This window comes from Gopherus flavomarginatus, chromosome 3, assembly GCF_025201925.1.
Source record: "Gopherus flavomarginatus isolate rGopFla2 chromosome 3, rGopFla2.mat.asm, whole genome shotgun sequence".
Taxonomy (NCBI): domain Eukaryota; kingdom Metazoa; phylum Chordata; order Testudines; family Testudinidae; genus Gopherus; species Gopherus flavomarginatus.
The window spans coordinates 32,530,698-32,553,255 of NC_066619.1; the positions used below are offsets into that span (position 1 = coordinate 32,530,698).

General features: G+C 39.4%; 1 protein-coding gene across 1 annotated transcript in view; it reads right to left on the reverse strand.

Annotated features, from left to right (window-relative positions):
• Window positions 1-235: 235 nt before the first annotated feature.
• EMB (embigin) overlaps window positions 236-22,558 on the reverse strand; it is a 28,002-nt gene continuing 5,679 nt past the window's right edge. The window contains exons 2-10 of the mRNA XM_050947071.1: window positions 22,360-22,449; window positions 20,382-20,471; window positions 17,839-18,031; window positions 15,039-15,127; window positions 9,226-9,353; window positions 5,854-6,136; window positions 4,761-4,794; window positions 1,754-1,829; window positions 236-477 (exon numbers count right to left, since the gene is read on the reverse strand). Coding sequence (XP_050803028.1) covers window positions 1,772-1,829; window positions 4,761-4,794; window positions 5,854-6,136; window positions 9,226-9,353; window positions 15,039-15,127; window positions 17,839-18,031; window positions 20,382-20,471; window positions 22,360-22,449 — 965 coding nt within the window. The 3' untranslated portion in view covers window positions 236-477; window positions 1,754-1,771. The remainder of the gene's footprint in view (window positions 478-1,753; window positions 1,830-4,760; window positions 4,795-5,853; window positions 6,137-9,225; window positions 9,354-15,038; window positions 15,128-17,838; window positions 18,032-20,381; window positions 20,472-22,359; window positions 22,450-22,558) is intronic.

Sequence of the window (22,558 nt, forward strand, 5' to 3'; positions counted from 1 at the left end):
ACTTACATTGCAACATCTACTGTTAGCTTATAGTGGTCCTGATCTTACATCATCTGCTCACTCTGTGAAGTCACTAAGAGTGTTGGATGATCTATAAATGCAGAATCAGGCCCAATGTTGGGAAGCAAACATTATACAGGTTAATCTTCTTAACTAGTTGGACTGAGGCCAGGAAGTCTCAGTAGCATAAAGATTGACTTTTACCAGTAAGGAGACACAAACACAACAACAGATATTTGAGAGTACATATGTATAATGTCTGGATACAGTATAGTCTTTATAGAATAACTATTTGACAAAGAGGCAGTTTCATGTTTATATTTTAAAAACAGAATAGGAGATCTTCATTATTTTTGTTACAAGTCTAATGAGCTCTAATTAGAAGCATTGTAGATATTTGAACCGCATAGCCATGTACATCTTCCTGTGGTTTTGTGATGGTCAAATGATATTTCCTTTTTGTTGGTTTAAAATCTCCTGAATTAAACAGAACATACATATTATTGCTTATTGACACAGATGAATTCTATCAATTGTTTATGCCTACTGTGTAGACATTAGGCATTTTCTAATTTCTTTTTATTTGATCTCCAACTTCATTCTGACTCAGTGTTGGATTTGGGGTAAAAAAACATTTAAAAGTGCGTAAGTCCCATTTCCAAGGCTGTTAGGAGCCTATGTTTCATTGAAAGTCAGTGGGGGACTTAGGATCCTAAATCGGTTAGGCACTTTTGAAAATTGTACCTTTAATCTCATTCTGATCTGGTCACTCTCTTCCCAGTCCTCAGATGCAAAGAGGGTGGAAGACTTCTACAAGTCCTCGGTAATGGGGGACGAGCCAGTGAATGTAAAGCCAGGGGAGCCACCTTGAATGCCAATCTCCCATGTCACAGAAGACACACCAGGTGCTGGGAGAGGTGAGCAGGGGGAGTGGCTAAGTGCACTATTGTCCTCAGCTGGCAGACAATCCATTGGGAAAGATTGCCGATTGGCACAAGTTAAAGTAGTCTGTGCCAGGACTGTGACTGGGGCAAAGAATCAGGGAGCTCAAACCTGTCTCTGAATTTCCTCTCTTTCTCACCACCACCACTTGCGCTCCTTCAGCATTACTCACTCCCCTCGTCTACCCCTTCTGTCACTCACTTCTTTCAAAATGACCAATTTGTTACTTCTCAGTCTTCTCTGTTGCTCATGGTCCTCTATCTCCCTCTCTGTCTTTGCTCCCTTTTGCTAATGTCTTGTCATCTACTTTGAACTCTGCCCTTCTCACTATCCTGAACTCCTTCACTCCCTACCCTCCCTGTGCTATGTAATCCTATTGTTTTGGGGCCTAATCCTGCAAACTCTTAGTTATATGAGTAGTCCTTATACAAGTGAGCAGTCACACTAACTTTAATGGGACTGTTGGCATATTTAAGGTTTGATATGCATATGATTAGGGTTTTTCATGTTTGGCCCCATTTTTTAAAAAGTGTTATGTGAATGTAGTAGAGTAATCATGATGGAAATGAGGAAGATAATAAAAATGAATTAAAATAGAGCTCTGAAAACAGCACTGTACTTGATTTCTGAATTCCTTTCAGTCATGAATGAGTTGTACATATTATTTGTTCCAGTTCTGTGCCACTCCCACATAATATATACTGAAAATGTACTAGATAAAGACAGTAGAAAGATTTTTTTTTTTGTCTTTTGAAATATTCTGCTCATAAAGAGCCTAGTAAATCTCTAATATGTCTTCTCTTTTACTTACCTTCCTTTAGGAACTGACTTAAACTTTTCGGTGCCTGGTGGTGCTATTTTCTACACCATTGCTATCTTCTGATTTACTGAAGAAAGAAACAGGTTTAAATCCAAAACCCAAAATAAGCTTTTAACATGCATAGACTGTACAATAAAAATCGTAGTGTTCATCCCAATCCAATGATCTGATTACCTAGCATGCACTAAAAACATTTTAAATTTTTCCACTGTGATGTTACTTGAAGGCATGAGAAAAAGGAAAAGAACAAATATGTATTTTACATAAAATATCATTATAGCAAAATAACCTATTCAGAGACCTTTACCAATCAGGTAGTGATTAGCCTAACCATCCAGTGCTTTCTGCATTCAACCCAGTCATTTCCTGAAACCATAAAACCCTTGGAAAGGATTATTACAGTGAAAAATTGACAGTAATGTTTTTATAATAGATTGTGCTAGTGATCCTACTACAACAACTCAGTAGTATAAATTGATTTTGTGCTGAAAATCAGGATATAGGGTGTTGTTCCCAAGGTGAGGTATAATAAAAACACATTTAAAATTACACTTCTATAAACAAAACATAAGAAAGATGCTGATTTTATTATTATTATTTTGTAAGTGTTCAGTATGGTTCATCAGTTCACCAAAAACTGATGAAACAGTGTAAAGTATGATTCCAAATACCAAAAACTGAGGAACCATACTATATACTGTTTCATTAATTTTTGGTATTTTGGGTAAAAAGGACCAAAATGTTAAACTTTTAAATATTAATAACACAGGGCTCAATCCTTCAGTTGTTACTCCGGATAATCAAGAAGGCTTTTGTCTAGCTACAGGATCGAACCTGCTCAGTGGTTATTTTTCTAGAGGATTTTTAAAATCCCTCGTTCTTTTTTAAGTTGGGAGTAAAATCTGTCCTTATGAAGAATGTCAAAGAGGCAGTCCTGGAATCCGGTCCTATCTGTTAAACACATAGTTACACTACAGGCAATGAAAATATATGATTTCCAATGTGCCCAACCCATCTGGAGGGACCACCTAAGGGCGAGAGAGAGTAGTAGCTCCATAGCATTCAATCCTTAGCATCTCTCTGATGATTGTGCTAAAAAGGGGCACATTAGCACCAATTGTTAATGTGGTTTTTGTGTGATGGACACTTGTCCAGTAGGAAAAGGACTAAAACTATAATTTCATTTCATGTAGTCTCCCTTTACAGTGCCTATAGCTATTAAATAGTAACTGCTGTTGGTCAACTCAGACCTGGGCTAGATTTAACTAGTGTAGACATGAAAAGTTCGGTTGCTCCCATTACTTACTCCTTAGCCACCCAGTCCCCCTGGCAATACACTTTTTTGATGAGACTATTATTTATGTCACCAACCATAGGGATTTAGGACAGCAACACACATCACAAAAAGTTAGAATTTGATGGAATGGCTCCAAAGGAAAAATTCCAGGCCATCTGGTACATAACTCTGTGCTTTAAACAGCTACTAATATATAGCTGTTTAATTTGATGCCGGAGAGCTTTAGCAATCACACAAACAGTACACACTATAAAAAGTCCCTAACTGTGTATTTATCCAGTAGGACAGAACTCCAACCTCGTAGGTAAATAATGTATTAAATAAAGATCAAATGGCTTAAAAGGAGACTTTGCAGGCTTTCCAGTGAAAATAATATGCATTTTATATATCATGAGTAAGAACTTATTTTGTTCTCTTTTTAAAACAGTAAACCTCGGTTTCAGTCAGATTGTTTGTGATGAAAGTACGGCAATGTGAAGACATGACAAAGTAAGACAGCTACTCAATCATCGACATAAGACATACCCACTGTATCCCAAAACACTTTCCAGCGTAATAAACATAATTACAGAGTTAAATAAATAACAGCAGTGCTAAAGAGGAACTAAGAGAGATAATCAAGGGAGAAAATACTATATTTTTAGCTGGCATTGGAACTGAGAGGGAGCGGGATAGCAGGAGGCTACTCCAGATGGTAGGAGTAGTAGAAGAAAAGGCGCTTGCATCAGCAGTGTGGACATCATACAGAAGGACAAAGAGGAGACCAAGCTCTTGATGAATGGAAGGAGTGAGGAGGGGAGTAGAGAAAAACAAAGTTCATGAGAGCCTAGAGCAACTCCTTGGAAAGAAGGGTACTTTTGAATAGGATCTTTAAATGAATGGGAAGCCAGTGGAGGAGTATAGGGGGAAGTGATTGTGCTTTGTAAGGTAACTATACTTGATTTCAATAAATTAGAACATTAATCCTAGTATAAGCATGGATATCAAAGAAGGCTAAAGTTTGTCTTTACTGTGCATCCAGAGTTCCATAAGCCTCTGTGGGGAAGGAATTCACCCATAAGCTACAGAGCAGCAGCAGAGCTGCCTCCTACCTACTTCTTCAGCCACAGTGTTGCAGTACTTCTTGTGGCTGGTGTACTCTGCTACACCACATGGATGGGAAAATGGCTAGTCCATCAAACTAGCTTCATATCTACAGCTCCTGCCCAGGACCTTCCCCAAAAATCGACTACCATGGTGGCATGGTGATCCTAACTCCCAATAAAAGCTCTCCAAATTATCACCACCCCATCCCCCCACCACATAACTTACCCACACCAGTTCTACTGTACGAAGGGTCTTTCATGTACTATATACAGAAGAGGAAGCCTTGTGTGCCCCATAATGCAGACTAAACTAGAAACACAGCACAAGTGAATGGGTGGAAACATTCTGGAAGCATTTTCTATCTGAGAGTTATCTCCCTCATCCTGAATAAATTATGGTCTTTGATGGGAACAGTATCAGGCCATTCTACCAGTTCGATTCTGTGATAAACAATAAATTAAAACACCCACGGCATTCGTACTTACACCTTACAATGTCATATATTAAGAGCAGTGTATTGTTCTTGACTCTGAGTTACCTAGTATCAAAGCTGTTTAATATTCCATTAAATGTTAGTACAGTCTAAGTATTGTAAAAATAATAGTCACTACTTACAGTTGCTCAATTTGTTCAAATTCTTTTTCATCTTCTGTGGGACAAGGAAAACTGTATGGTTATTATATTATGTGTTTACTGTTAAGAAGTTATTTGACACTGAAAACCATTTCACTTCATTTTATAATGAATTAATTGTCTAACATATAAAAGAATCAGTAAAACAGTAAACAAGGAAATTCTGTACTAATCGGCATACAGAATATACATCTGAAGTACAATTTTACTATGCTCCTTTTTATTCAAAATACCTTTCTGCAGCCTGTCTAAGATTAAGCTGTTGTATTTCCCATAAACTTCTCATTTTAGGAAAGTTTGGGGACTCTCCAGCAGTTTATAAAACTGAGCATTGAGCTTTTTCTCTGTAGAGAAATGACATTTAAATTACATCCCATCAGTTGTCCTGACCACATGGCAGTTTGAGTCACATATATGTGCTTTTAACATTTCAGACCCTTGGGATAAATTCAGCCCTCAGATAATGCATTGGCAAATGCCTGAAAAGCCACCACTAAACTCTGGCTTGCAACTTCAGCATCCTCTTCCAAAATCCACTGAGATCACACTCTGCAGGTCTGTCCCAGCTCATATCACAAAATGGATATTTGAAAAGGATATTTGGGCTCAGGAGCCGTGATCAATTCATTTTGTTTTAATACATTGCTACCCTCCCCCTCTCCACTATGATATTCTTGACATGAGTAATCTCCATCAGTGCCCATGAGGGTTTGTGCACACACTGTTCTGGGAGCATTTAAAATCAATCCTTGAAGTCCTTATCTGCTAATTTTACTTGTGTGAGTAAGGTTGGATTAGACCCTACATAGGCACCCGAGTCCCTTTTAAAAGCATTTAGGACATGAATTTGACCCTAAATATTAGGAAATTAAAACTTATATAATGATTAATACGCAAAAGAAGATATTTTCATTTAGAGAAAAATATATAGACAACTATCATGGAGAATTAGGAGGCACATTTTGTCGTTGACTATCATTTAAATTGAAACGGTGTGTAGAGTATGCCACTATATCTAACATATTATAGTAGTAAAAAGTGCGAAGTGTTATTTAAAAAAACAAAGAAATCGTACCTGCATGCATCTGTTTCTTTTTGGAGTACATCTCATACAGGAAAATAATAGCTACTAAAATAATTACTTCAGCAGCTATTGCAAGAAATGGTTTGAGTGGTGTCATATAGGTGAGAACTTTAAGGGATACTTTTCCTTTGCTCTCTCCTAGTTTAAATACAGCTTGGCACCAGTATGATCTATCATCTTTCTCTGAGATCTTCAGAATCTTGAGTTTCGTTATGTTGGCATATTTTTCATCGACTATATACTTATCTGGCATCAAAGAATCATTAACAGCAACCTAATATAAAAAGACATTTAGAAATTATATGATTGCAATGTCAAAAATGTTTAATAAAATCCTTTATACTTTGAAAGTGGAAAATCTCTGTGTTTACAACAGGTAATATTAGTTATAACATTAAATGGTGTTGCATATGTAGCACATTTTTATCAAAATGTATCCATTCCAAATGTTTTATCCAAGTAAATACACTTTGCATAGTAAATAGAATGGGGCAAGGGATAGAGTGAACTCCACTCACTGGAACTGGGAGCTGCTGCAGGGCAGGAAATACAGAGAAAAGAAGAGAGGAGACTCACAAAGACCAGGGAGAGAGAGAAATGGAGAAAGAAGGATGGGGAAGGATGAGAAACAAAGGGGAAGTAACAGTGGTGGGCTTCACAGCATATGATCAATTCAAGAAAAGGCACTAAATAATAGTAAGTGAACATTTAGTTATTGCATAAAGACCATATGCTCCTCTAGATATCTGTGCAAATCCTAAAGTGATACCAGTGGGCATTTCACTTGGCACTGTGTGGCACGTATAGGCCTGAATTTATATCTCAGCTCACATATCATAATTAAACAAAGAATTCTTCCTTTTTTCCAAGATAAGTTTGATATCCCTGCTTTACAGACTAATTACAAGCTATGTCTACACAGCCACAGTACACAACTGTTCAGTTCAATACATAACAGCACAGGTGAAGAAAGAATACCTTATTTAGTTCAAATAAGAGGAATTTTAGCAAGGCAACTCCAAAGAAAACAGAAGTGCTACAAATATCAGGGCTTGTCTACACTTAAAATGCTACAGTGGCACAGCTGCGTTGGTGCAGCTCTTCAGTATAGACATTACTCACACCAGTGGGAGGGATTCTCCCATTGGCATAGGTAATCCACATTCCTGAGAGGCAGTATCTAGGTCAATGGAAGAATCCTTCTGTCGACCTAGCACTGTCTACACTGGGGGCTAGGTCATTATAGCTATGTCTCCCAGAGGTGTGGACATAGCTATCTGTACCAATGTAAATTCCTAGTGTAGACTAGGATGAAATGTACCTTCAAAGTCATCAGTGAATTAATTGCTGTGTGCTGCTAGAGGTGCTCGCTTCTAGATGAGATGTAACACCTTGTTCTTGATCACTTAAAAATACCATGGCACTTCTGGCAGACCCAGTGCTCATTCCTAATTAAATTCTTATTGGATCATCCTGCCTGGCTAAAATGCCACTGAAGGCAGAATTCAGCCTAGTGAATTACCAACACTGATTCTATCAGCATTTGTTTTTTCCTTGGAGATTATTAATCTGGCCCAACCCTGCTTGGTTTATGTGATTTGACAATAATACTGCCTGAGGTGGTACAGCTGCAGATAAGCTACATATATTCAGGGATAAAACCTGGGAAGCGTTGAATACTTGCCACATCCCTTGAGCCTGATCTTCTGGCACTTGCTGGACTCTACGGGAGTTTTGCTTTTGACTTCCCAGATGTACGATCAGGTCTATTGACTAAAATAGGAGCTGGAGGTGCTCAGCACCTTCAGGTCTTGGTCTCAGAATATACATTATTTTCCAAATGTGACCAACATTTTTGCTTTGTTTCTATAACTTCAACTTCATTTGTTGCTGTCCTTTGCATTTTCCCACTTACTGGCACCGTTTCTTTGATGTTGAAACTTTGGGCCAGATCTTCAGCTGATGTAAATTGGCTTATCTCCACTGAAGTCAGTGGAGCTACACTGGTGTAAACATGTGAATTCAAGTATTTATAAATAATGGGAATTGGAAGAGTGTGATGGTCACTTACATAACATCTCCAGATTAAAAACTGATCATTCATCAAAGCAAAGAGTTGGCAAAAATGAAAAATGTAACCAGTCCTAGTTATTGTTAGGGTGATACTTGGTATAAATGACTAAGGAACATTATAGCTGTAAGGGTTAATGTGGCTGTGTTGGTCTAGAAGTTAGAGCAAGGTTGTCATATGGATTTGGGTTCTAATCAAGGCTGTACTTCTAAATTACTGTATACAGTTGGGCAGACCTCTTACCTTCTTTTGTTTTAGTCATCCCAAATGGATAAAAATCAAGATAACTTATACTGTATTTTAGTTAAGCTTTGTTCAGCAAACAAAGCCTTCTGTCTTTCCTATTAAGAGTTTTACAAGCTACTGGTCTCCACTGAAAAATTAAATATCTGCCCTAAATGTACTCTTGTAGTCCTTGTTCAGTACCCTGGGCTCCCCTATAATAAGACGGATGCTGCAGGGGAAGGATGGATGTTGTGGAAATGTAGAAGCAGTGATCTTTCCATGGGGCTGGGACTCCAGAGTTGTGGATAGCTTAGGCAAATAGGCACAGATGTCTTCCAGGACATCATTCCTCACCCCAGTGGTGATACAGCAGCATAAGATAATGGTTTTGCTCTCGGCATTACCTTGTGCTTCCTTCTCCTCTGTGTTGCAAAAAATCTGAGAGATTCTTTTACATAGCAACAAGGTGGGAGACCATCTCTACATGGGTTCTGAAGAGGAGTCATGTTGCATGAACAAAAAGGGAACACAGGTTATATTGTGGAGACACTGGGAATACTGTGAAGCCATTGGACTCCATACAAAACACCTGCCCTCTGGACTCGTGAGGATTAAGAGAGATGGCTAACTAGGTCCCACAACAGGATGATTAGGAGGAAATTGTTAGTTGAATTGTGAGCTAATACATATTTTTCCCTATGGAGGACAGTATGTCTCTTGCTTCTTATTCAGAAAAAGCTCCCACAGGAATCAACAAAAGTTTTGACTGAATGTGGATAAAGTGAACACCTCGGGATTGGGCCCACCCATCTGATTTGTTTTGAGTCCATTAGATTGTAATCATATGGTGCAGGTCCTCCGTAAAGATATCTATGATGACCTATACTGATAGATTATAGTTTTATCATGTGGGTGAATTCATATCAACTGTATCTAAAGAATAAAGTAGGATTTGTGAAAGCTGCTGTAGGTCTATGAAGCATGAATTAATTATACTCTGCAAAAGGACAATGTGCTTGCAATCAGTTGTTTCACTGTTTTGCGTGACCAATGAAGGGAAATCTTACCTGGTCACTTCCATTACTCATGTACCAGATCCAGTTGATGGGAATATATTTGAGACTTTTACATACCAGTACAACAGAATCTCCTACATAACTGACTATGTGATGCTCTTTTCCTTCAATCTGAGGTACTAAGAATAAACAGAGAAAATTTACTAAGTTAGCTCTAAGAGTTTTAACTGAAATATATATCACATTAAGGCTTTTAATTTTTAAGAATGTATTAGTAGCAAGTCCATTCTCTTTTCATATCCTCAGTTAATTTGCAAACTGTTGTATAGCATATGGCTTCTAATGTGTGAACTATGTAAAGGTTACTTCTGGCTGGTGTTCCACATACAGAATTTTCATTGATATCTATGGGAATTCTGCTTGCAGAGCAGTTGCAGGATTTGGCATCAGTGAAGTAGCTATCAAAAAGTAACTTTAAAAAGCTAAAGTATTAACAGACTTGTGGTATTTCCACCCTCCCACCCCCATACCCAGTTGTGAGCAATCCATGATTCAGATTCTGCTACAATCTATACGAATACATAAGCTAAGCATAAAAATCCATTCAATTTCTAGAACTGCAAGACTTCTTTTCAGACTATAATAATATAAAATAATAGTATTTGGTCAGTTTTGTGTGCTGAGAAATATTGCTGCAGAACAGTTTTCACTTCGTCTTGATTGAAAAAAATGAAGGGGTGATGGAAATGTCATACTTTCAAACACTGACTATTAGGTGTAGATGCCAAATGAGGTGCCAGCCCAATCCTGTAAGATACAGTATTGGGCCACAACAAACAACGTATAAGATATTAATTTCAAATTACTTGTGCTGTAATTTTATCATCATTATAGATGACCTAAAGCCTTCCCAGAAGCCCAGATCCTCTGTTGAACATATTGCTGCACCCCATTGATATAATTAGAGCTGAGGATATAAACCATGACAGATAATTTATCTGATGAATGTTACTTCTTTTTTTCTGTTCTTGGAATATCTACTAGCAGATCATGATTTTCTCAAATGTATTTTTATTTCTTACATTTCACTCACTTTGTCTTGCTATTTGGAATATGAGACAACATGTTTAGTGATGCTAGGTCATCACACAAGACATAGCAGGCCAGAACCATGCCTTCAATGGAGCTATGATCATTTATACCAGCTGAAGATTTGCCTCAAGTAATTTTTTTTCTCTTCTTTAATAGGATAAGTGTAAATTCTATATATTTTCTGTTGTGAATTTAAATAAATAAATTTAATATTCATTTTCTGTGAGTATACAAGCTTGCCGTCTTCATATTCACTTTCCAGGAGCATTCATGCTAGTAAAATGTGATTGCTTGCATACTCTCTGATTGCAGAAAAGTGTGCAAATGTGACTGAAGAGAATTCATAAAAAATTATAGTGAATATTCAAGAACATTTCTCACCACTTGCTCACTCTAGATGAGCCTCATTACTAGAAGCTTAGTTGTTACATACATTACAAATGTACATCAATCTAGCTATCACTGTGTACCATCATTCCATATTTTACTCATTATATCTTTAAAAAGGGGCTTTAAAGTCAGAGTAACTTTAATCATTAGCCCGTTTTAGTAAAGAGGGACAGTATCAGTAAAAACTGTTGCCAATCCTATGCAATTTGGGGGAAGAGGGCAAAAACAAAACAAAAAGATCAGAGAAACAAAGGAACCGTCACAAATAATAAAGAGGGCAAATTTGAGTAAAAAATATCTGAAAACCCTTTTATTCTTCCAGAGGATTTTTACTGAATGAAAAAAGATTTTAGCATGCAATGGCAGAATATGGTCCTAGGTATTACAAGTACAGCTGCCACTGGCAGTTTATGTGACTAACACTATACATTAGGGAAGCCATACACATAATTCACGCAGGTAAGGGAGTATGGAGTCTTCCCCCTGGCCTTTGCATGGTCTTCTTAAAGGCCACACAGAATTACAGCTAAGGGAAATGCAGTGACTGTTACCAAATTGCTCCACCTTAGCAGCACCTTGGAAGTAGAAGGGGTGATGAGTAGGCAATGACTTTGCCCACCTCTACTTGCACTAGGGTTAGAATGCTGCATTGCTTAAAATCCTAGATTGCTCCCTTTCCTGAGTAACTGGGGAACCACAATATAGCCCTAAATAAGGATGAACAGTTACAACTGAAAAATAAACCTCTCCTTTTAAGTAAGAGCAGGATTTAAACTGAGGCCTGGACAGGAACCCGCTAACCAACAGCCCCAAGTTACCACCAGTGGCAGATATAAGACAGCTCCTCCTTGAGACCCACAATCTGCAGAGGTAAAACCACACAGGACATTTCATCTTGCATGATCTGATTGACAGTGGTCTTAGCGATCCCTGATTGGCTCTTTGATCCTATATAAGCCCACAGGCTGTACCAAGAAATGTTCAAATTACAGTGTGGATCCTGAGCTGGCTGTCATGACTGCCCTGTTGCTGAACTCCTAGTAGTGACCATGGCTCTGACTTGTACTTTGACTCCAGATTGACCCCTGGAATCCCAACACAGACCCCAATACCTAGTACTGATCCTTGTCCTGATTCCTGAGTCTCGCTCTGATCCTTGACTGACTCCTCACTCTGACTCTGGATTGACCTTCAGCTTCATTCTTGACCCCAATACTGGCTCTGACACCTAGCTTCAGTTCCTGGATCCCAAGATCCCGAAACTAGTCCTGCCTACGTTTGCCCAGGATCCTGATGCTCCTATATCTTCTTGCTTATTGTACATATTTATATGTGTTGTGTGGACATTTAATATTAATGAATACACTAGAACACGCTGTGTGTGTTAGCTCCTATGCCCTCTATAATCTTTCTATAAGCTTCTCTTACATTCCTTTTGTTTCTTGTAGGCACCATGGGTGAAATGGCTCCAGTAAAGTCAATGGAAGTTTTGTTATTGACTTCACTGGGGCCAGGATTTCACCCCAGGTCTTTTTCACAGAATTCTAGCATTCAAGCTTAAGTGCTGTTAGTGCTAAATTCATCCGTTGTTTGTAATCATGGAGTTAATTATAGTTGTGTTGACTTTAAACCACAGCGTTTAGCAATCAGATGTACTAGCATATCAGTCATTGCTTATGACTTGGAAATTATTCTCACCACATTAGCAACTGGAAGATTCAGATCTCACTCTTTCCCCATTTCCCGCACACTTACATCAATCTGAGAGAATGTCAAGTCAGCAGCTTTTATGGCATCAAAAATGGCAGCTCTTGACCATTCTGAAGCAATTCTCCCATCTTATGGTGGTAAATCAACCAGTCCCTATCTTGTTTTGTCAGAGGTGACTTCTCTGATTAACTTTTCGCAGTAGCTATTTTATACTTTCAGAAGAATCAGAGTTCCTTTGGCCTATTTAAAATACACACTAGAATAGGCACTCAGCTAAATCTTATTCAGACACTCGTAAGGAAAAATATATTGCCATTTCAGATGGCGAAAGAGAGTTTGAATAAAACACTATACTTCTTTCTTTTTTATCAACCCAGAAGTAATTGCACTGTAGCAGTCTTGCTCTCTAGTAGTTGGAGGTTTGAAAGCAGATGTCATGTTTCTATGAAACATTGCAGTGTAAGGGATAAAGTTTCATCTTTTTTCAGTGTAGCCAGGTCCTAGCTGATGTAAATTAGCAGAGTTCCACTGACTTCCATGGAGCTGTGCTGGTTTCTGGTCCCACTGAGAGCAAGTTCTGTATAGTTTATTTTTTTTATTTTAAAGAATGTCTCCAAGCAGAGTTCTACCCAGTACTGCAAACTGGCTCCACTGGTTTTCTTAACAAACCAGTGAGTGCTAAATGCTTTGTTTTCTTGCTTGCTTATTGGTTTTGGGTGGTGAGGGGAGCTTATCATTGCTCCTCAAGAGCACTTTACATTTCCTTATTTGAGTATCTCTTTTCATTTTAATTGCTCCAAAAGTTAGCAAGGGGCAAAATGTCTTTTGGATTAAATGTCACAAAATTTTACAGTCCTTTCATTTTACCTGTTTCTCAGTCAACTGAATTTCATCAGCCAGTATTTAGGGTACGTCCTAAAATTTCTTACGTGTTCCAAAATTCATATATTTAATGGACACACTAATGTGGTCTACAGTAATTCCTCGCTTAACGTTGTAGTTATGTTCCTGAAAAATGTGACTTTAAGCGAAATGATGTTAAGCAAATCCAATTTCCTCAAAAGAATTAATGTAAATAGTGGGGGTTAGGTTCCAAGGAATTTTTTTTTCACCAGACAAAAAAATATATTACATATACACTTATACTCTGTGTGTGTGTGTGTGTGTATATATATATATATATATACACACACACACAGTATAAGTTTTAAACAAACAATTTAATACTGTACACAGCAATGATGATTGTGTAGGTTGGTTGAGGTGGTGGAGTCAGAGGGTTGAAGAGAGTGGGATATTTCCCAGGGAATGCCTTACTGCTAAATGGTGAACTAGCACTCAGCTGAGCTCTCAAGGGTTAACACATTGATGTTAATGTAGCCTCACACTCTACAAGGCAGCACAAATGGAGCGAGTGGAGACCAGCATGGCAGACACAGACAAAGATACACACCACTCTAAGTACATTGTCTTTTTAAACAAATCAGCAGGTTGAGACAGCAGCTGCGGTCAGCAAGCTCCCTCCATCCTGAGCCATGTCATGTCCCCACACTGCTCTATATGGAGAAGGAGTAAGCAGGGGGCAGGAGCAGGGCAGGAGATACCCTGACATTAGCCCTCCTCTTTCCCCACCCCCACTGCACAGCAAGCAGGAGGCTCCCAGGAGCAGCTCCAAGGCAGAGGGAAGGAGTGGCACATGGCAGTGGGAGGAGAGACAGCTGAACTGCCGGCAATTGATAGCCTGCTGGGCAGCTGCTGCACAGGGAACTTAGGGGAGTGGGGAGCTGATAGCAGGGCTGCTGGTCCACCCTGGTTCCAAGCCCCCACCAGCTAGCTGCAACAGGCTGCTCTTCCTGTAAGCAGTGGACAAAGCAGGCAGCTGCCAAACAACATTATAAAGGAGCATTGTGCAACTTTAAATGAGCACATTCTCTAATTGATCAGCAACGTAAAAACGAAACAACGTTAACCAGGACGACTTGAAGTGAAGAGTTATTGTATATGTGTGTATATATACATATATTCTTTCTAAATTCACAAATGTTTATTTGAATCTGAAATTGCCAATATTCATCCAAATCTGAATTTATCCCAAATCTGTCTCAACTGTACCAGTCCCTAGTGATTTTCCTATTAAACTCAATTAAGTTTCAAGGTTTAAATTTTCAAAAGTGACTAGTGATTTGGTTGCCTCACTTTTTCAATGTCTAAATTGAGACACCATTAAGAGGTCTGATTTTTCTAAGAGTAATGAACCTCCTCTCTGAAAATCAGACCACTTTAAGATGCCTCAAGCTGGGCACTTCAGAATTTCAGCATTTTCCATGTAAAGGAAGGAACTGAAAGGAAGGAACTAATTTAATCCATTGTTAAATAAAAGATTAGCCTTTGTTCAAAACTCTTCATTTCATATCTTAGGAAGGGCTAGCATGGATAATTACTCAAGATTCTCACTTAGCTTAAGTGGCTTAGCTACTACTGCTGCAGTTTTAACCATAACGAAATAACTGTTTTCAGCTTGAGTGGCTAATTACTAATAATTACCAACTATGATTACAAGAGTTCAATGTGTTATATAGGAGGTCAGAGTAGATGTTCACAATGGTCCGTTCCTGCCTTATAATCTATGAATGTTTATATGATTTTCAAGTGAAAAAGTTGATACAACTTGCCTTGTAAATGAAATGTGGCTTTAACTTCTTGGTCACTTTTAAAAACACAGGCGTAATTTCCCATTTGGTTTCTATCTCTGATCTTCAACCTAAAAAAAAAAAGCAAAATAATTAATGCCTATATCTTTGCTGTCTCATATTTTAGATACCAGACACTTAAAGAAAAAAAGGAAACCAGTAAAGATTAGTACTGGAACATGAAATACAAGTTGCTAAAAGTGTGGGGTTCAGGTTTCATGCAGTCTGACAGAAAGAGAATAAATAAACTCTATGAAATATAAAAATCTGAAAATGTACGCCTGAGTGTATATGCACAAACATTGTACTCTTTCTCTGTTTCACAAATACACACACATAGACACACACTCAAGAATGCATGTCTTTCTAAATGATATGCTCTAGTTCAATCACAAGTTACTGGGTTACATGCAAGTTTACTGAGTGAAACCTATGGCCTGTGTTATGCAGGATGTCAGACTATATGAGTTCCTTCTGGCCTTAATGTCCATGAGTCATCATGAAGCCTATGGATCTTGCAGCTGCAGATCACCGTACAGAATAATTTTTAATGGAATGTCATCCCATTGTCTGGGAGTAGAACAAGTGCTAGACTGCCAATTGGCTCTGTCACAGCCAGTATGGAAGACACACATGTAGACTGTGCATGCACATGTGCAGCAACGGGGAGCTGTGTATGTGCACAACCCTGATATTCCCTATCCCAATTTCTACCACACTGGAGAATTTGTAATATAAAAACGGTGGTTCTAGAGTCTTCTTCCCTGGAAACTTCTGAAATACCTGATAAAACTTCCTTTTAGAAGATTTAAACAGATTTCAATATTTCCCCCCAAAATATATCCACCATGTAATATATGGAGGAGGAGTTAGTGCAGTGGATGGAGTATGGGAAAGAGAAGGGCAAAGAGCACCTCCATCCCTTCTTCCTGTGGTAATGAATAGAGGTGGTTTAGAAGAGAGAGGCTAACAGGTAGCATAGAGCAGTGGTTTTCAAACTATTTTTCTAGGAACCGAGTTGAAGAAAATTGTTGATGCCCATGACCCAACGGAGCTGGGGATGAGGAATTTGGGGTGTGTGAGGGGCTCAGTGCTGGGGCAGAAGGCTAGGGTGCGGGGGCTGTGGGATGGGGCCAGGAATGAGGGGCTCTGGGTTTGGGGGGTGAGGGCTCAGGACTGGGGCAGGAGGTTGGGATGCAGGAGGGGGGCAGGGCTCTAGGCTGGGGCAAGGGATTGGGGCACAGCCTTACCTCCGGTGGCTCCCAGCCAGCGGTGCAGCCAGGGTGCAGATGCAGGCTTCCTGCCTGTCCTGGCACCACGGACTACGAGGTGCCCCGGAAGCGGCCATCAACAGGTCCAGCTCCGAGGTGGAAGTGCAAAACAGGCTCCGTGCGGCTCTCATCCGCAGGTACCACCTCACCCCCTCCACACACATCTAGCATTGGCTGGCCCGGAGCTAGAGGTGGGGGCAGCGCATGGAGCCCTGTGGCCTCCCAGTCTAGAAGCCAGACCTGCTACTGGCAGCTTCCGGAGTGCAGCGTGGTGTCGGAACAGGTAAGCCAGTGGTCCCCAACCTTTTCGTGACCAGTAGCACACTCATGCTTTCAGAAGAGCGTGGCGGACGTCAACAATTTTTCAAGGCTTATTTTGTATTTGTATATTAAATAATACAAAAAAACATATTTAATATTACATAATATATGAATCCAGAGAGAAGCCAGAGAAAAGCCACAAGGACATAGAACACTGGTGCCCGCAGCCCTGGAGTACTCTGTCCCCAGCAGGTGCAGTGCCTCAGATTCTCTTCTCTGCTGGGAACCTTCTGGGGACCAAGAACACCAGCCCGCTTGCAGCCCCAGAGTTCTCTGTCCCCAGCAGGTGCGAGGCCGCGGCTTCTCTCCAGCTTAAGCTGCAGCCCCGCACCTGCCAGGGACTGAGAACACCGGCACCCACAGCCTGCAGCCCCAGGGTTCTCTGTCCCCAGCAGGCATGGGGCTGCAGCTTCTCTTCCCTGCTGAGAACTAGGCAGGCCCCGCATCTGCCGGGAACAGAGAACACCGTGCCCGCATCCTGAGTTCTCTGTCCCCGGCAGGTCTCCTGCTGGGCACTAGGCGAGCGCACATAAATGCCCCAGCGGGCACCACGTCGCTCGCAGGCACCACGTTGGTGACCACTGAGGTAGGCACTAGCCTGCCTTAGCTGGGCAGCATCATTGACGGGACTTTTAATATTCCAGTTGGCGACGCTGACCAAAGCCGCTAGGGTCCCTGGGTGCTAAGCAAGGTGACCCAGTGCCTTACATGCCATGATCCAGTGCTGGGTCATGACCTGAACTTTTGAAAAACACTGGTATAGAGGCTTTTCTAGTTACTTGGGAGAAGAGAAAGCCAACTCCTCCTCCCTAGCCAGGCACCATCTCCTCCTACTACTCTCATTTCTGATTTCATTGCCTGGAGGAGTCCTCTGTTTACTAGACAGAAAGGAGTGGGGACTGAATTACTTCAAGACAGGAAGAGGTGGAAGAGCTGACCCTAGCCCCTTATATAATCCTTGGCTCCCACGTTTGGGTCATGGTACTGTTCCTCATTCAATGTGACCTTTTTAATGTCTATATCTTTTGTAACATACCTGCTTTTATACATATCACACCTTAAAATGGAAAACATTTTTCATCAGCTATTACTACTGTACATACAGCTCAAGCTGATAATGGTTACCCAACAATATATGTATTTGATTTAATTCCTTTAGTTGTGCCAGGCAAACTGTAAAGAAGACTCACGTATATTGAGTACTCCAGACATTTTGTATTTCATTAATGGTGACATTGCTACTTTCAACTCTTTCATTATCCTTCTTCCACGTCACTTCAACAGTTGCTGAATCAGTGGATGTTCTAGTCAAGCTACACAAGAGTGTAATGTTAGCTGGACTATATAATGTGACATTTTCTTCCACTGGAGCACTGGAAAACCCTATCAAAGAATAAAACAGATGAAATTATCTAAAAGAAACATACTACTTCCTTTTAGTGGCTTGAGATATCTTTCAATTAGTGGGCCAAATTCTGGTTTCATTTACAATGGTGAAAATACAGAAAATGATAGCAATGGAGTTAATCTGGATTTTATCAGCATAATTTAAAGCAGAATTTGGCCCAGTGCTTTCATATATATGCTGCCTAATGTGGGCAGAACCACAATTTTAAGCAGTCATGCTTTAAGACAGTGTTAATGTAGAGAAGAGAGCTTTGCATAAGTAAGACCATAGAACCAGAGTTTAAAGTTACAAAAGAGACTATGGTTGTCACTTTCAAAAGTGTCCAGGTGACTTAGGCACACACATCCCACTGAAAATCAACAGTATGTGTATTCCTAAGACATTCAAGTGCTTTTGAAAATTCCACACTCAGGTCGTTTCGGGCATACAGTTTTAGATATTGATTCTGTGTCCATTGAAGTCAACTGCAAAACTCCCAAATTCAATGCTGCAGAATCAGGCCCTTAACACTACTGTTGCTTGATCTGGTTGTGTGTTGTTTAAGATATCTTTAGATCCATCTGCTGCTGCTGTTGTTCCTTTCCCAATGGCAAACTACCAATACTGCAAGCAGCAACGTGAGAACATTCCCATACCAACAGTAAAAATGATACATTTTTGGTTTTTAACCAGCTTCTTTTGGGGAGTAATGATTTGCATAAAGGTTTTGATTGCAAATAGACATTTTCTACAGGCTGAAAAAGCATGTGACTAACAAGTCTTTTGATCCTGAAAGATATAAATAAATCTCTGACTCCATAACCCCAAGCCCTGTGTTGACATTTCATTCCATCCTTGGACCTTCCTTCTTGGCGTGCTGCTATAATTGCTGTTGCCCTGACTGTATGTCTGATGGAGTTCTGTTCTCTGGGAGCATACCCTGCATATAAGAGTTGCACTGCATTGCACAACCCAACTCCCTTCTGAGAAGAACAGTGGCTGAAAGGAAGCCATAAAGCATGCCCCACTAGCTCATCAGAGAAATTGGAATCTAAGAGATAAGTAAGATACAATACAGGTAGTGGAAAAGGATCATTCCAAGGGACGCAAGGTCTCACCATAAAACATTTTTTTCTTTATATGCTTTTGACATAGGCATTTCAGGCTTATAGATCAAAGAAGCTTAAAATTCCACAGGTGGAATGTTAAAGCCCTAGATCAAGGAATATTAAAGTTCACATATAAGGCCTGGGTCTTGTGTTTTCTTCTGTAGGAGAGTGGAGTCATAACTACAATCCATTTACTAAAAATAACTATCTATTTCAGGGGACATCTCTCAGATGCAAAAATATAATAAGAGCACTAAATCTGCCAGATCTGTGTATCAATTTATATTCAAGAATCAAGGTGATTCTTCAAATGGATTTTAGTGTACATTTTGCAATCAGATGAATCATGAAGGCTAAAACAATACGGGTGACATTCAAGTTTCATTATTTTTAAAATGCCACACTTCAGATGAATGGGAAATTATACTTCTCTGGTGTTAGATGTAGGAATTTCTATAGTGCCAATCACCATAGCATCTGAGTAGGTAGAGGAAAATGTACTGAGAAATGTACAAAGATAGAGATAACTGTTAGGGAAATATTAAACTCTAGTGGCTTCACAAGAAGGTCTATGCATCACTTCCATCACAGTTCAGCCTTCAAAATATTGCACTGGCCCAATGCACAGGCATGAATTTCGCCCAATGGAAGTTGAGGGTGCTCAACACCTCATAGTTTCTGCTACAAATTTGTTATAGCTTCCAGTTGGGTAACTGGAAGTTTCTTCCTTACATGATCCATGTGTGGCCCTCCTTTCATCCTCCCAGAGTGCCCACTCCTGTGACATGCTGAGTGTCTCCTGCAAGGTGCTGTGTGCCCTAAACTTCTCTATAGGTGGATTCATTCAAACAGTGTATTTCCCACTCCTTAAAGTGATTTATGGTTCACACATTTTGTCATTCCTAGCAAAGAAGACAAAATACTTATTTCTCTAACTTGTGTTTTTAATAAAACGTTGAGTCTGATTTTCTGCAGCTTAAACAGCTATTAGAATGGAATAACAATGAATAATGGGCCAAGCTTATTAAATCTCTTCTCTCCTAGAAGGTGTGTAGTTTAAGATTTTGCCTACTCTGATGTTTCTAGTTAAACTGTGGATAAGAGAAATGTCTACCTTAAATACATTTTAGGCATAAAGATGAAGCAAATAATGTTGTACTATCTCAGCCATTTAATGTTACAGAATAACCAGAAAAATAATTAAACATGCTACAGGGTGAAGAATAAACACATTTACCATCTATGGATATGCTATACATCGCTGATGTGAGATTAGATATATTCTCCTCAGTCTGCTGATTAAAATCTTGCGTGGAGAGATGTGAACCTATCAAAAATGAGAAGTTGAAGTGATTATCATACAGCTGTCATTATTCAGCAGATTGTTATTGATATATTGTAACTGTTTATTTTAATAATCTTAATAGAAAGGCAGGGAGCTTATAGAAGACTAATTTCCACATAGCCTCTTTGCCGTGTACCATATATTAATTGTCAGAGTACGAAATTAGTGGTGTTCTGAGATCATCATTATTATTATGCCATTTAAAAATGTTAAATTTCTGGACGCTGGCTCTTGCTACAACACTGTAGCCATTATCATGACAAGTGGAAAGTGGAATATCTAGCTATGCTAGGACTGGATTCAGCAATGCAGTTAAGCACATGCTGAAGTTAAAGTGTGTGAGTTATCCCATTCAGTGTATGGAACTACTCAAGTGCTTAAAGTTAGTCATATGCTTAAATACTTTGATGAAATGGGTCCTCTATGAATAGCTGGGATTTCAGTGAAAATAAGAATCACCATGACTAGACATACAGTCCTGGAGTAAAATCCTGGCTCCACTGAAATCAATGACAAAACTCACATTGATTTCAATGGAGTCAGGATTCTATCCCTGGTCCATAAAAATTCTTCCTATCATGAAGAGAATCTCCTGCCCTGCATAGTGAATCCTTTTAAATAACATTGCATTCATGTTTAAAAGCCATTTCCTTCCTGCAGGAATAGAAGAAATCTTAAAGGGCAAGGACTACAATGGAAACTGAGGGTCGGGGAAATTTAAGATTTTCCACATAAGAAGTTAAAACTCCTGTGGTTTTAGACAGGAGAAAATGAGCTGTTCTGAGGCTGCCTTTTCAGAGCTCTAGATAGCCTTACTAATGGAGGAAATAAGCAGCTGTCATTCAAACAGTAACCATTGTAAAGCACAATTCTATTTCTTTCAAATTCAATACCGCTGTTTGCTCTAAGTGTTGTCTGTATTTCAGGAATAAAGCAGGGAAGTAACTAAACCAAAAATTGCAGCTTTGAACAACAAATATATTTTGCACAACTAAAACTACATTTTCTGGTTAAAAAAGTCACAAACTGAAACTGTACAATATTAACAAGACCAACAAATCTGCACATCCAGATCACTAATAAATAGGAGCCCAATCCCGAGAGGTGTCAATGACTGTGAAGTATCAGAGGGTAGCCGTGTTAGTCTGGATCTGTAAAAGCAGCAAAGAATCCTGTGGCACCTTATAGACTAACAGACGTTTTGGAGCATGAGCTTTCGTGGGTGAATACCCACTTCCTCAGTGGGTATTCACCCACGAAAGCTCATGCTCCAAAACGTCTGTTAGTCTATAAGGTGCCACAGGATTCTTTGCTGCTTTTAATGACTGTGAACACAGCCATTAGAAATTGAGGCTGGGAGAATGGTCGGTGTGAAACCTTTGCAAAATCATAGCAATTCAGAAAAAAAAGGCTTGAAGTAAATGAGTTTTGCAAAACTTTTCCCAAGATTAGTGCAATATTTTTTTTAAGGAAAAGTGTTAAGATGGAGGAATTAAAACACAGAGGTTGAGCAGCTTGCCTAAGAGGCGCTGTGACGTACCTGATTAGGCCTGGCCCAGGAAGTCAGAGATATGGGGTAAAATCCTAATTCCACTGAAGCCATGGCGAAACTCCCACTAACTCCAGCATTCCACCCATGAGTTCAAATTCTGATTCTTACAATGACTTGCTGTATGACCTTGGACAAGCTACTTAAACACTCTGGGCCTCAGTTTCCCCTTCTGAAGAATGGAATTCATGAGAGGTACTTACTTCATAAGATTTAGTTGACATCATACTGTCAGAACCATTTGAGAAAAGGGATAACTGGGGAAAAGAATTATAATCTTAAACATACTGCAGTATAACAATTAAGATTTGTGTTTTTTACCAGGGGTAGATAAGTCATGTCCCTTTACGGTATAATCTGAAATGCTCTCTCGAGTTTGCTGATTGATATCTCGTGTTGTCATAGCTGTACCTATTGGGGAGAAAAAAGGGTTAAAACTATTTTATTTCCTTTCAGTTGAAATGATGGGACAGATATAACTGAATTAGAAATAGGTTCTTTTCATGAATTAAATAAAAAT